General features: G+C 54.3%; 1 protein-coding gene across 1 annotated transcript in view; it reads left to right on the plus strand.

Annotated features, from left to right (window-relative positions):
* The window catches only part of ZBTB16 (zinc finger and BTB domain containing 16), a 195,585-nt gene extending 188,015 nt beyond the window's left edge, over positions 1-7,570 (plus strand). The window contains exon 7 of the mRNA XM_067751082.1: positions 1,948-7,570. Coding sequence (XP_067607183.1) covers positions 1,948-2,177 — 230 coding nt within the window. The 3' untranslated portion in view covers positions 2,178-7,570. The remainder of the gene's footprint in view (positions 1-1,947) is intronic.
* Positions 7,571-13,760: the final 6,190 nt, after the last annotated feature.

A 13,760-nucleotide genomic window follows, 5' to 3' on the forward strand; every position in this document is an offset into this window, starting at 1 on the left:
CGGGTGCCCATGGTCCCAGGCTGAACCGAAGAGTGGAACAGCTTCTGCTAAGTGTTAGTACGGTGACCTGAGTGCCACTTCCTCCCTGCGAGGGTGAGGCCGACCTTGCTAATCGATCACAGCGCTCTTTCCAGGAGCCCAGACTAGCCTTCCAGGCGGCCATACCAGGAGCTCACAGAGGATATCCATTCCTGAATCCTGAATTGGGGGTCAGTTGGCCTGATTAGCTGAAAGTGAAGGCTGAGGTGATTTCATGTGACTTGAGGGTTACAGGAAGAACTAGGCGACATTAAGTTAGGTTATGATGAGGGTTGGGAAAAATTGTATGTTCGATTGAGTTCGGTTCAACGATGAGAGAAGCAGTTGGATTTACTAACCCCTCTACATGTTTAATATTTTACCATTTCAAAGGGCCTTCATGTTCCTTTTTACATAAAAGAAAGGTGAGCAACTGTTTTCTTAGGGCCTGAGGACAGAACGGGTGGAAGTGGTCCCGACATCCAGAGTTGCCAGAGTTGGGGGCCGTGGATGCTGGAGCCGGCCCAAGCCTGCCTGGGAAAGCCATTGTGCGCATCTCTTTCCAGCCGTGTGTTCTGTGTCATCACCTTGGTCGCTTAAAATTGGCTACAGTGGGAGGGTTCACAACATGGCTATCAGCAAATGCTACCAAATCAGGGCTTTTGGAGAGCCAGTTGTTCACCATTTACAGTACACTGCCAGTTGGGGGGTAGATAGAAGGACTTCCTGGGAGGGTGAGACATAGTGGAAGGTAGTGGAATGTGGCAAAGTAGGAAGGCTCCCCTGATCAGGGGAAACAGCTGCCTGCGCAGAGGAATGGGGAGAGGTGATCAGATAGGTCCTGCTGGCCCAGGGGAGAGAGTGTGTTTTCCCGGGAGGGGAGGTGGACAGAGGGAGCCGTAAGCAGAGGATACATGTTGTCATAGCTCTGCTTTGGGCCACAAGGAGAGGATGGGGTGCTCGTTGCTGACAACTAGAGTGACCCCCAGGATTTCCCAGAGCCCCTTGTCGGAGACGTGTCCTGGCAGGTGTATCATTAAGTGCGCTGGCACTGACTATTGTAAATAGCTGGTCGATAGTTAGATCACTTTGGCTGTTCATTACTTCATTATTTTGCGGGGGCCTCTGCACAGAGGAGTATCGATAGCAAGAAGGCTGGCCAGTTAATTACTGTATCAGAGCAAGGTTCCCTCACATCCTCTGCTCAGCTCCAGGGGACTGGAACAGAGGGTGGGCCGGTCGCAGCTTGGGTGTGGCCATGTACTCCCAGGTTCTCTGTCCCTCCCCCATTCCGGCCCCAGAGGGGAAGGCAGGGTCCAGGGCAGGCTCTAGAGCCTTAGAGAAGTAGCCATTCCCAGGTTTAGCACGTTTGCAGGATGGGGTCCCCTCGGTTTTACTCCACCTCTGTTCCCCACCATCTGTAGCCCTGTAAGGACTCCATCCCCTTGCTCCCCTGGAAGGAACTGTGTGCTGAAGAGCCATCCCTAAGCATTTGAGAGGCCTCGCGGGCCCTTTTCTAGACCTCCCTTTCCTTTCTTAGGAAGGGGAGAGTCCGTGCCCCCGAGAGAGTTAAGAATAGGTCCAGGGGCTGGAGCTGGCCTACGTCGTGGCCACTAGCTATTTACATTAGTTACAGTGAACAAGATTGAGAATGTAATCCGTTGGAAACTAACACACCATTGTAAATCAACTATACTTCAATTAAAAAAGAAAAAGAAAAAAAAGAGTGTAGTTCGCAGTGGCACTCAGGAGCCAGAAGCGACTCGCGGCTGCCACGCTGGGTGGGGCGTCCATTGCCCTGGAGAGTGCTGACCTAGAGGGATGGGAGTGTCCAGCAAGCCCGGGGGGCGCTGAGGGTGCAGAACATCCCTGGGGCGATGTCACAGCCCCCTCCCCCTGTCCTGGCCTTCTCCTGCCCTCCCCCCACAGGTGAGAAGCCCTTTGAGTGCAAGCTGTGCCACCAGCGTTCCCGGGACTACTCGGCCATGATCAAGCACCTGCGGACGCACAACGGCGCGTCGCCCTACCAGTGCACCATCTGCACGGAGTACTGCCCCAGCCTGTCCTCCATGCAGAAGCACATGAAGGGCCACAAGCCCGAGGAGATCCCGCCCGACTGGAGGATAGAGAAGACTTACCTCTACCTGTGCTATGTGTGAGGTGCCTGCGGCGGGGGCGGCGGGGGACAAGAGGAGTAGAGACGGAGCGGGATGACGTCCGGGAGGACCGTGAGGAAAACACAACAAAAAAAACAAACAAACGAGAAACAACAAAGAAAAAAGAGAGCGAGAAGGAGAAGGAAACCTGGGAGCTGTCGGGCTCTGGGTTCTCTCTGGGGCTCCAGGTGACCTGGGTGCCTGGCTGAGCCCCTCCCCTTGGGCCTCCATCCCTCCTTTCCCGACTGGAGCTTGGCCTGCTCTTCTTGGATGGAGGTGGAGGGGCTTTTGTTCAGCTTGGATGGGGGGATGTTCTTCTCTTCCCTCCGCCCAGATCCTCCTTTTGTGTCCGGAAATGGAGACTAGGAAGGGGGGAGGGCTGCTCCAGTCAGAGCCAAACCACCTCTGCCTGCCGTGCTCTCACTGACCCCTCGGGAGGTGGGGGCTGAGGGGTGGGTGGGCTGGGGGTGCGGGAAGGGGGCCTGCAGATGCTGGGGCTGGGCGGGCTCACTGGCTGACACAGACGACGGCAGCTCTAGCTTGCTGGGGGCAGACTGGGCCGGGAGGGGTTCTCCTGCCCTTCCCGTCGCGCCGTTCATCTGTTGCTTTCTTCCGCTCCACCACACCTGGGTGCCCCGTCATGGCCTTCAGGAGCCTCAGGGCTCTCAGCCCCTCCCCCAGCTCCTGGCTGCCCGGCCCCGGTTGACTCCTGGCCTCCCAGCCCCCCATGGATACGGATCCCTCATCCTCCAGCTCCCTGTTGGGGAAGCTGTGTCTGACTCCAGAGCCCCCACTTGCACCCTCAGCTTTCTGAGAACGCAGATGAAGTAAATGGAAGGGCCCAGCCCAGTCCAGCCCTGTCCTAAGCCAGATTCCTGCTGAGCTGCTTTTGCTTCCAAAATGGAAAAAGGAAACAACTAAATACACACTATCCCACCCAACAAACACACACAAACACAGACCCCCTGCGGCCCTCCTTCAGCCCCTAGGAGGAGGGATCCACCAAAGGGCTCGTTGCCCATGGAGGGATGTGGATGTCCTTCTCCAGAGGTGCCCTACACCTGGAGGGGGACCCCTGCCCCGGGAGGGTGTCGGTGAGTCGTGCCGGGGACCCTTTGAATACACGGGACCCCAGACCTGTTGAGCTCCATGGGAAAACCCAGGTCCAGAGGGCGGTACAGAATTCCTGGCTCCCAGGGCCCCCCAGTCCACGGGGAGGAGGTGGGGGAGAAGGAGTTGAGAGCGCTTTGCCTCGTGTTATGTTTTGCTTCTTTTCTGTGTCCTCTGTTCACCTGTTAGCACATTGTACTTGAATTACCTCAGTTTTTTGTGACCTCATAAGCTTTTTTGACCCCTGCCTGTATCTCTTTTTTGGTTGGGGGCTGGAAGGATGGGGAGAGTGTTCTTTTCTGTTTCTTGTGTAAGTTAATGGCGAGTTTAATAGGCTTCAGCTGGCCAAGGCCCTCCCCGTGTCCCCTAGCGATGAGCCTCCCAGCTGGAGGGGGCCGTGCGGAAGGGGCTGAGTACTCAGGATCTGGATGGGAGGCCCGGGCAGAAGGTGGGCGCCTGCCGGGGACGGACGGGGTGCTGGGGGCACGGCAGAATCACAGCCGGCTCGGCCCAGGTGTGATGTCATCCTGCCTAAAACACTCTGGAGAGAATCCCACCTTTCTTACAGTTGGCTGGGTCATCCGGGTCAGGGGGCCTGTGTTCTTCAGATCCCTGCCAAGGCGTGACCCCACCTCTGTGTGTATTATCATTGCCCAGACTGGTCTCTTTTCAGGACTGGTTGGAGACAAGCCGGCCTGGGTGTTGTTGCGATGGGGCGGGGGTGTTGTTTTTCTAAAAGCTACCTCTTATGTTTGTCCAGTTCTTTTGTTCCCTTCATGCCTCCCACCCTGCTGCTCTGCTTCCCCCCACTTCTCCCAGCCTCCCCTCCCTGAATTTTTGGAAAGCACATTTGCAATATTTGTGTTCGCTTTGGGACGGGTCTTCCCGTTTCATCTCATGCTTTATTTGTAAGAGTTGTGGTTTTTTTCTTTCCTTTTCTCTCTCTGAGAAAGTTGTGGCTGCATTTTTATCTTAGGTTATAAAAAGTGGTTTAGGGAAGCGGTTTTGGGGAGAAGGGTTGTGAGGCATACAGGGAAGTCGGAGGGATGGGTGCTGCTGTGACCACCCCCCTGTCCCTCGGCCCCATCCCTCCTGCCCTCCCCTGTAATCTCGCCCACCAAATCTGAAGGCCTTAAAAGTTGTGTGTTGGGGGGATACGGACAGGGGGGACTGGGTCACTAGACCGTTGATTGGGGATGATAATGTAGGGAGGATGCTATTTTGCAACTATAATAATGACTTAGTGCTTTGGAAAGGAAAAAAAAAGTTAAACTTGAAATATGTAACTAGAGCAGTTGTCATGTTTATAATGTGAAAAGAGTGGAATCATTGGGGGAGGGGCAGTCTGTAAGAAACCTTTGTGCACTATTGCCGCCTCCCCCAATCTGGGAAGAAGAGGGGACAGGCTGGCCCTCAGGGGATCTGTAAATCCCAGAAAACAGTATTTGAACAGCAAGATGTCATTCAACTTTGGTGGGGAAGGAAAAGAAAAATCAAACTATTCCATAGACCTAGTTAACCCCTCTCCGTCTCCCCTACCCTTCCCACACAGCCGGGTCTCCTCCGCTGTTCGTAAAAGCTGAGAGGGTTGAGCTAATATTTACAAATTGTAATATTTTTGTAGTATTTGTTAGTTCCTTCATCAGTTCTACCGGACCTTGCCCTTTCCTTTCGTAATGTGAATAGGAAAAAAAAAAACAAAAACAAAAAAAACAAAAAAAAAATTCACCACCACCACCAACAAAATATCCCTTTGTACGTGCGTGTGTATGCGTGTGCTTGTTGTGTGCGGTTGTGTGTTAAATCATGCAGTATTGTTGTAATCTGGTGTTGCAGCATTGGATGGTACCTAAGCAGCCCCTGCCTGCCCCCACCATCCCGGAGGGAGGGATCCTGGTCGAGAGGTAGGGAGAGAGGGTCGGGGCGTGGGGTCTCTGAAGGATGCTGAGTGGGGAGACCTCTGTACTGGACTCTCCCCTCCTCTCCCATGAAGCCCCGGACACCCTGAAGAGACTCCAACACGTCTCTTTCCCAACTTCCTGCTCACAGACAAAAGAATTCTGACCTTGCCAAGGTGGCCAGGCCTAATGGCCAAGGTGAGGGTCAGAAATCATCTGGAGGCTTTAGATGTGTCTGCACGAAGAGGGCTAAGGAGACGAGGAGGGTGGAGACTGCTCTCTCCCCAGGTGAGATCCCTCTTCTTTGCCATCTGGCCCCTTGGTCACCCTGCTGCCTTTGGCTGTGGTACTGCTGACAACCCTACTTGCTACTGCCTTATCCAGCACAGTGAGCTTTCTCCAGCCTGGAAAGTCCAAGTGGATTAATAGTTCCTTTCCTACGTTCAGCTCCTATAAGCGTGTCCCTTAATGCTTTTGGTGACATTTCCCCCTCACTCATGTGCTCTTTCCCTATTCACTCCTTCACTCATTCAAAGCATTAAAATCCTATGTGTATATAGGATAGACAAATATATAGAGATATATATATATAGCAAGAGAGAGATATAAAATAGTACATATCATTGCTGCTTTGGGCTGCTTTGGAGGAGGCCACGAATACGGGGAAGGGAGATCTGGGGTATAGGGGTGGGAAGGGAGGCTGGGGGACCCAGTGATTCCGTACAATCCAGGGATGCAACGCGGGCTTGTTTAATCTTTGTGCCTGAACAGTTTTTCCGTGTTTAGAAAAGAAAAAAAAGAAAACCTGCTGCAATTTTTCACAAGTGTCTGGTACCCTTCCGGATGCTACTGGTACAACTGGCTGCTGGGGTGTTGAGGCCTTGGAGGGACGGGGCCCTTTGGCTCATCTCCTTACAGGGGAGTGATCAGTGGTGGGGGCAACCTTCTGACTCTGGGGGGACTGGGGGAGATTTGTGGCCAATTCCCTGCAAGCCCAACGAGGGTGAAAGCTGGGGGCACGGGACATAGGACAGAAAAGGGGGGAAAGATCGGCTGTGTTCGTCCTTCCTAGGGCTATGTTAAATCTTTTCTTTCCCTCCCTTCTTGTTTCCTCCTTCCTGGAGGTTCATGGTGGCACTTACCTGGATATTTCAGTAGGAGGGAAGAAGGCCAGACTACCCCTACGCAGTGAGACTGATGGGTGGAGGAGAAAGGCACAGCCGACCAGGAGGAGTGCGAGACAGACCAGGGGAGCTGGGTCAGGGGAAAAGGGCTGGGGAGAGGGTGTTCAGGCCCCGCAGGCCTGTTAGCCTGAAGCCCCGCCTCCCTGAGTCCTTGGCATCCCAGTTTGCAGACAGGGTACCAGCCTCCTGGCGTGTGTCATAGGAGTCGTTCACATAGTGTTATGCATGATCTTTGTAAGGTTAAGAGGCCGTGGTGGTGCACCATGACATCCGACCCATATATATAAAGATAAATATATATATATATGTATGTAAATTATAGCACTGAGGGCTCTGCTGCCCTGCTGGACCAAGCAAAACTAAGCCTTTTGGTTTGGGTATTATGTTTTGTTTTGTTATCTGTTTGTTTTCATGGCTTGTCTTCTGTCGTGACAGCACAAGTGCCAGTCCAATTGCTCTGTATTACAGAATAGTGTTTTTAATTAATTGATGTTCTAGTTCATGTCTACCTCAGCACCTCCTCTTAGCCTAATTTTAGGAGGTTGCCCAATTTTTGTTTCTTCAATTTTAATGGTTACTTTTTGTACAAATCTCTCTCTCTCTCTCTCTCTCTCTCTCTCTCTCTCCCCCCCCCCCCGCTTCTCTCGCTCTCTCTCTCCCCCCCTCTTCTCTTTCTCTCTCCCTCCCTCCATCCCTCCTCCCTTCCCTCCCCTCTCACTTCTGTTTGTTTCATTCTCTCTTTCACTCTCCCCTTCTTCTTGCCCGCTCTGGCCCCAGCCCAGCCCTGCGACCCCACATTGTGCTCGCCAGCCCTATCTGTCCTAGCCCTGAAGCAGTTCACCCGAACCTGTGAACTTGTGCGGTCCTGGTTGCAGCTTTCCGCATCTGCCTTCGTTTCGTGTAGATTGATGCGTTTCTTTGTAATTTCAGTGTTTCTGACAAGGTTTAAAAAGAAAAAGAAAAAAAAAAAAGAAAATATGAAATTACTGCTGCAGGTTTTTTTCTCTCTCCATGTGTCACTAAGTGAAGTTTGTGCCTTCTATAGCAAAGAGAATATTTTTTACATCCTACTAACAGTAGATTTTTTTGTAGTGAACATTTTTTGTATTTTTATTTATAAGTCTCATAAGAAAAATAGCAATGTTCAGTTGTATACCTTGAATCTGCAGTTAGAAGAGAATAAAGTTAATTCAGTTGTCTCTGGCTTGAAGTGTCCCCCCTTTTTAAAAAGTGCTTTGCCCCTTCTGCCTTTTCTTGGGTGGAGAGGATCCGAGATTTCTGTCTGGGGATGGGAAAGAGAATACCTTACACCCCAGCCTCACTTATGTGGCACTCTTATGCCACATTTGAGAGGTGCGTACCCACCTTCATGACACATTTATGGAATGAGTTTTAGTTGAAAAAATAGCATTAAATACACAAATAGCATTTGATCCTTGGTCCAAGGAATGTATGAAGCAGGCCCTTGTCCATTTATCCCTTCAGCATGGGCGTTCATCCCTTAACTTGCACAGTTACTGTCGTGAGCCATGGGAATACAGCGGGGATAGAGCAGACAAGCCCCTGCCCTCAGGAGCTGACATTCTAAGCCACTGGGTTGGAACGTTTGCTTAGGTTATAACGCATTCCGATCACACAGCTGGTGAGTGGCAGAGTCAGAACCTGCCTCTAGATCTCTGGATTCCAAATCAGGCTCATTCTTTCCTGACTCCAGAGGCAGGGGGCTCCTGTCTGGCCTTTATTATACAGATATTTCCTTCTTCTTCCTCGCAGCCAAGTGAGTTTCATCAATTTCTCAACAAGAGGCTGCCTCCCAGTGAAAGGTCCTTAGGTCTGGCAACTGGGCCGAGTGGAGAAAGGAGATGGAGCTGGGGGAGCGAGCCCGGCATCACCCCTCGCAGAATAATGCATTTGCACAAAATGAGACGGGCTCGACTCCTCCCGCCCCGCCGTCTCAGGGCCCAGACTGCTCCTCTGGGTGTGTCTGCTTTCCTGTCCCTGGGGATGGGAGCGTTGCCCTACCCGTAAATGTAGCCGGAAAGCCAATTCCACCCAATCTCAGACATGCTGGCTCAACGCCTCTGCCCAAGGCCGTCCGACCTGCCCAGCGCTGACCAGAATAATCAAAATAATCCGCCTCGTCACCAAGACTTAGGAACACAGCAGGGAGTGTGGTGATGGCCCCTCCAGGGTGTGAAACCAGTGCCAGGCCTCAGGGGCCAGCCTGGCCTCCAGCAGCATCCGGGAGTCACTGGGAACCGTCCTCCATGTGATACCCTCCGGGCACCAGCCTGCAGGGAGGCCCAATTCCCTGCCTGACCTGCGCGCTCTGGGCGCTGACTGGAAGGGGGGCCTTTCAGCCCTGTGCTCTGGGCCCCTGGGCTGGGGTCTGTGTGACCCGAGGGTTGTGAGCTGCAAAGCGTCTGGGGCTACACTTGCCGCCCTGGACGGATGACGGTCCCTCTGCCAGTGGCTGCTCTGTCCTGCTGTACTTTCTTCTCTCCTCTCCTGCTCTCTCTTCTCTGCTCTGTCATTCTTCCTTCACCTCATCTCTCTCTGTTCCTCTCACCCAATCTTTCTCCCTTCTCTCCACTCCTCTCCCCTTCTCTCTCTCTCTCTCATTTCTCTTGGGCTTTCCTTTTGGCCTTTGTGTCTCTCCAGTATCCTTTTCCTCTCCCCATATTTCTCATCTTGGAAAACTATCCTTGGCCCAGAATATATTTGGTTTGACTTGGAGCCTCTGCCCCATTCCTCCGAGCCATCCATCCAGCCCTTTCTTCTTGGGGTCCCTGCTCGTTCCCCAGGCCTCTTCACAGTCCCCTGCACCCCCTCCTCCCGCTCAGGCCTCAGCTTTCTCTTGACAGATGGGAGGGCAGTGAGCTCTCCCTCTTTAAAACAACATTTAATCGCCGTTTTCTGTTCTTGGACATCAAAGCTGGGGCTTAGGCGCTGCGCCGGGTCGCAGTGCGCGGTCTCTGAGGGAGAGGAGGTGAGTGAATAGGGGCCGGGCTGAATGGGCTTTGTGTGACCGCTGGGGTCTGCCTGCTTTACATGCTCTTTGACCCAGATATGATCTCATGGAGAGAAAGGGGCCCTGGCCAGGCCAGCCTGAGAACGCTCCCTGGCCTGACTCAATCCCGCAGCCCGCCCCCTGCCCACCCCCCGCCAGCCCAGGCGCAGCTGCCCTCTGCCCCAGTCCTCCGAGACGGGCAGCCTCCTCCAGGACCGGACTTGCCAAGAGGGCGCTCTGCTGGGGTCAGAGGAGGGGCCAGGCCGCCGAGGGAGGGGCTGCATCCCTCTTGGGTGCGTCTCCAGGGACTTAGGTGGGACCCCCGCCCAGGCCCACACAGAGGCGCAACGTCCCTTCCTGGCCGAGGCTCCTGGGGTTCTGGCGGGCACTGGGGCCACACGTATCAGCCTAACAGCTCTCCTTCCAGCCGCTCTGAGGGGCCCCCCTCCCGCCAGAGGTGGGAGAGCCAAGGGGCAGAGCCAGCAGAGACTTGCTGAAGACTCCTGCAAGTTGCGGCAAGTGAGCAGACAGAGATGTCCAGCTGAGTCCAAGGCCACAGCCTTCTCCGTCCAGCTCAACGCTGCCAGGGCTCACCACCCGGCTGCCCCAGAGCCCCTCACCACACCCCCCCACCAGGAAGGGGAGAGAACAGAAAGGTACTGACCCCAGGTGCTCTCCCTCCCTCTGTCCACCCTCTGCTTTGCGGCAGCCAGAGGGATTTCCCAGAAATGCAAATAGCATCATGTCACGCCTTTGATTAAAGTCCCTCATTACTCTTCAGATGGAATTCAGACTCCTGAACAAGGCTTACAAGACCCTCCATGATAAAAACCCCTGCCCACCATCCCAGCCTCATCTCAGGATCACGCCCCCCCCGCCCCGGCAAGTGTCCTTAGCCACCCCCAACCCTGTGCTCCTGGCCGCAGATGGTTTCCGGAAGACACCGAGCTCGTCCACTGTGGGCCTTTGCGTGTGCTGTTTCCTCTTCTAGAAACTGCATCACCGCCACACACTCACCTCCCTTTGGTCTCAGCTTCTCATTATTCAGGTCTCAGCGCAAACCCTAGTCTCCCAGGAAAGCTTCCCCTGGTCTCCCTGAGGCTGAATTCGGTGCCCCTCTGGTCCCATTGTCCTAGTGCACTGTGGTCACCCCCTTTCTTAACTGTCACCATTAACCCAACATTAAGTTCCCTGAGAGCAGGAATTGTATGCTGTGTATCTTCATGTTCCCAGAGCCTAGCGCTGTCTGGCACACTGTCGGCACCCGATAAATCTCTGTTGAATAAACAGATGGGAGAAAGACGGGGAGGAGGGAAGGAGAGGCAGTTAGCATCTGGGGTGAGGTCGGAGTTGCCAGGGACGGTGGAACTGGGTAAGTAGGTGCACATCACCTGCCACCCAGGCACCTCCACGCGTGCATGTCACTGGCTGCGTACAGACCTCAGCAGAGGCGGCCCTGCTTCCCCTCACACGTGCCCATGTCAGTTCATAGAGACGCCTGAACTGTGATTGTCACGTGCAAAGGGAGGAGCAGCCAGCCCAGGATAGCGGCGCATCTCAGGCAGGGAGCTGCCTGCGCATCGCTCTGTGTGTATGGGAGTGTGTGTGTGTGTGTGCACGTGTACATGCGTGTGTAGACACCTGGTCGCTGGCCATGATGGGGGCCATCCCCCAGCTCTCTCTGTGGCTCTGGACCCCGCCATCCCCACCCCCAGCCCTTGCCCCCTCGTGGGCTGACAGGAGGGTGGGCTCCTCTCTGGGCTATGTTTTCTGCTCTCCCGGGGGCATCTCAGTGAAAGTGAACTCACTCATTTAAACCTGACTCTGCAGCCCTGCAGCCCCCTGCAGTGCTAATTACCCTGTAGCTCTAAACTGATTGCCGTACACGAAGCTTAAGCCCTCCTTTACTTATTTACTGACTACATGAATAGCAAAGCTGCTGCTTTCCGCTGCCCACGACCGCACCGGCTGGCTGCACCTGACGTTCTTCTGCCTCGCCCCAGGGGGCGGGCGCAGAGATGCAGCCTGGCACCCCGCCCCCAAGTCTGTCCTCTCATGGAGCCCCCGGGGCTGGACAACAATGGGAAAGTCCTGGCCTTCGCCCTGCATACTCCCTGACCCAAGCTCCTTCTTTGGTTCTGATTCTTCAATAGGGCAGGAACACTTGACACCCCTCCACGCACCCCCAGAGGGATCTGCTATTTGGGGGACTCTTGGAAGCCTCCCTTCTGTCTTCACAGCTCCTGTGAGGTGCTGAGCACTGGCCACATTTTACAGATGGGTAAACTGAGGCTGTGACTCTAAGCAGTCGGTGGTGAAGGTGGGGCTTGAAGCCAAGACTTCTCATTCCATCAGCTCTGTTCTTTCCTCTCCTCCAGGCCGCCTGTCCAGAAGATGTCCTCCCCTGGGTGTCCCAACACACCCAGGTTTGACAATTTCTGTTCAGTTGTATGTTCTCACAGCTTCCACTCCTTGTAATGAGGCGGGAAGTCCTGTGTTGAATCAAAGCCTCTACCTCCTGGCTTTTTCTGCCTCGTTCACATTCCTGCCCAGAATTTGCTGGAAACTTGGGCACGAGAGCCTTTCCTCCACTCTCAGTAGCCTTTCCCAGGGCAGACCTAAGTTCAACCTCAGCCACAGGCCCACCCCCTCCACCACTCACACGTGGGCAGGTCTGGAGAGCGGGGCCAGCTGCAGGCTTCTGCAGGGTAGTGTCACCGTGCTGCCTGGCACTGTCTGCTTCTCCGAGTGCCCTCGAGTCCCATGAGGCAGAGCTGGGGCCTGGCCTTGGGGCCTGGCAGCATTTTGAAGCCCAGATGGGCCCCATCAGGGTACAGCATATGGACCTGGAATCAAGGATCCAGCTCTGCTCTGACTGACAGCGTCATGGCTGCTGTGCTGGGCACCCCCTAAGGAACAGGGGCCGCTGAGTTCTGGCCGAAAGAACCTGACGTCGAGAGTCAAGAGAACCTGAGTCTGAGGCCGGTCTGCCATTCACTGTGTGACCTTGACTGTAACTCAAAACTGCTCTGGGGCTTCCCTGGTGGCGCAGTGGTTGAGAGTCTGCCTGCCGATGCAGGGGACGCGGGTTCGTGCCCCGGTCCGGGAAGATCCCACATGCCGCGGAGCGGCTGGGCCCGTGAGCCATGGCCGCTGAGCCTGCGCGTCCGGAGCCTGTGCTCCGCAAGGGGAGAGGCCACAACAGTGAGAGGCCCGTGTACCGCAAAAAAAAAAAAAAAGAAAAAAAAAACTGCTCTGAGGTCCTTTTTCCTCAACTGTAAAATGGGGTACAGTAATGCCTGCCTTGTCTACCTTCAGGACATTGTCAGCTGAAGCAGGCATGCGAAACAGCTTTCTAAACGCCACAGTGCTATAAAAATGAAAGTAATAAATTGGCGGGGTAGGCGGACAGGCTCAGGACTGGCCTGAAATGGGGGGCCGGTGGCCTAGACATTCATTTCCAGGGCTGGCGGGAGCCCTCATAACCAGGACCCAGGAGCCTCTGCTGGCATCACTGGGACTCTGTCGCCACCTAGTGGACGCTACCTGAGGGTGCCTCTACTGCTCTGGCAGGTCTGGAAAGGCGCACAACCCCTTGAAAGGGACTTTGGCTCCTTTGGGGTCCCTGCTATACCAGGTCAGGCTTCGTAAGGGGAAAATGTGGTCCAGATTTACGCCAGAAAAGAACCACCTTAAACTACTTGGGAGAAAGTTCACTTGCACTTTCCAGAAGTTCTCCTGAGTCGATGTTTCTATCCTGACCCTTTTTCTCCCAGCTGTGCCCCTACTGACCAACTGGCCTTGTCAAATCCTGCTCTTCCCATCCCAAAAGCCTGGATGGGAAGATGCTGCCAACCAGCCCAAACCCCAGGGATCCACGGGGCCTCATCTGACACTGAGGGAAGATCAGCCTCTGGGAAATCCACCTCCTCAAAAGCTTTGCTACTGGGAGAGAGGCAGGCAGGCCAAGGGAGGGGTGCACAGGAGCTCAGGCGGCCCCAGCTCCATCACTGAGGGCCTGAGAGGTGACAGCAGGAGGTGGGGGCAATGGGACCAACTCTTACTTCCTGAGAACCTTCAGAGAGCCTAGGAAAGCCATAATGGAGGGTTGCTAAAGTCAGGTCCTGTCTCTAACTAGAACTTCCCTTTTAATACAGCAGGTGAGCCCATGCCTGTGCCCAAACCCTCCACAGAATTCTCCAGGAGGCAGTGGACTCTCCCATGCCTTGGTCACTTGGGTCTACAAATGATTTGATTGGAAGTGCTCTTAGGCTGGGTCATTTTGTCTGTCTCCATGCCTCTTGGCACCTCTGGCCATCTCAAATGGATTCAACTGAATGGTTTGGAAGACCCTTCCCAACGCTAAACTTCTAAGATTCTATGA

Source organism: Pseudorca crassidens, chromosome 9, assembly GCF_039906515.1.
Source record: "Pseudorca crassidens isolate mPseCra1 chromosome 9, mPseCra1.hap1, whole genome shotgun sequence".
In the NCBI taxonomy this organism is placed as follows: domain Eukaryota; kingdom Metazoa; phylum Chordata; class Mammalia; order Artiodactyla; family Delphinidae; genus Pseudorca; species Pseudorca crassidens.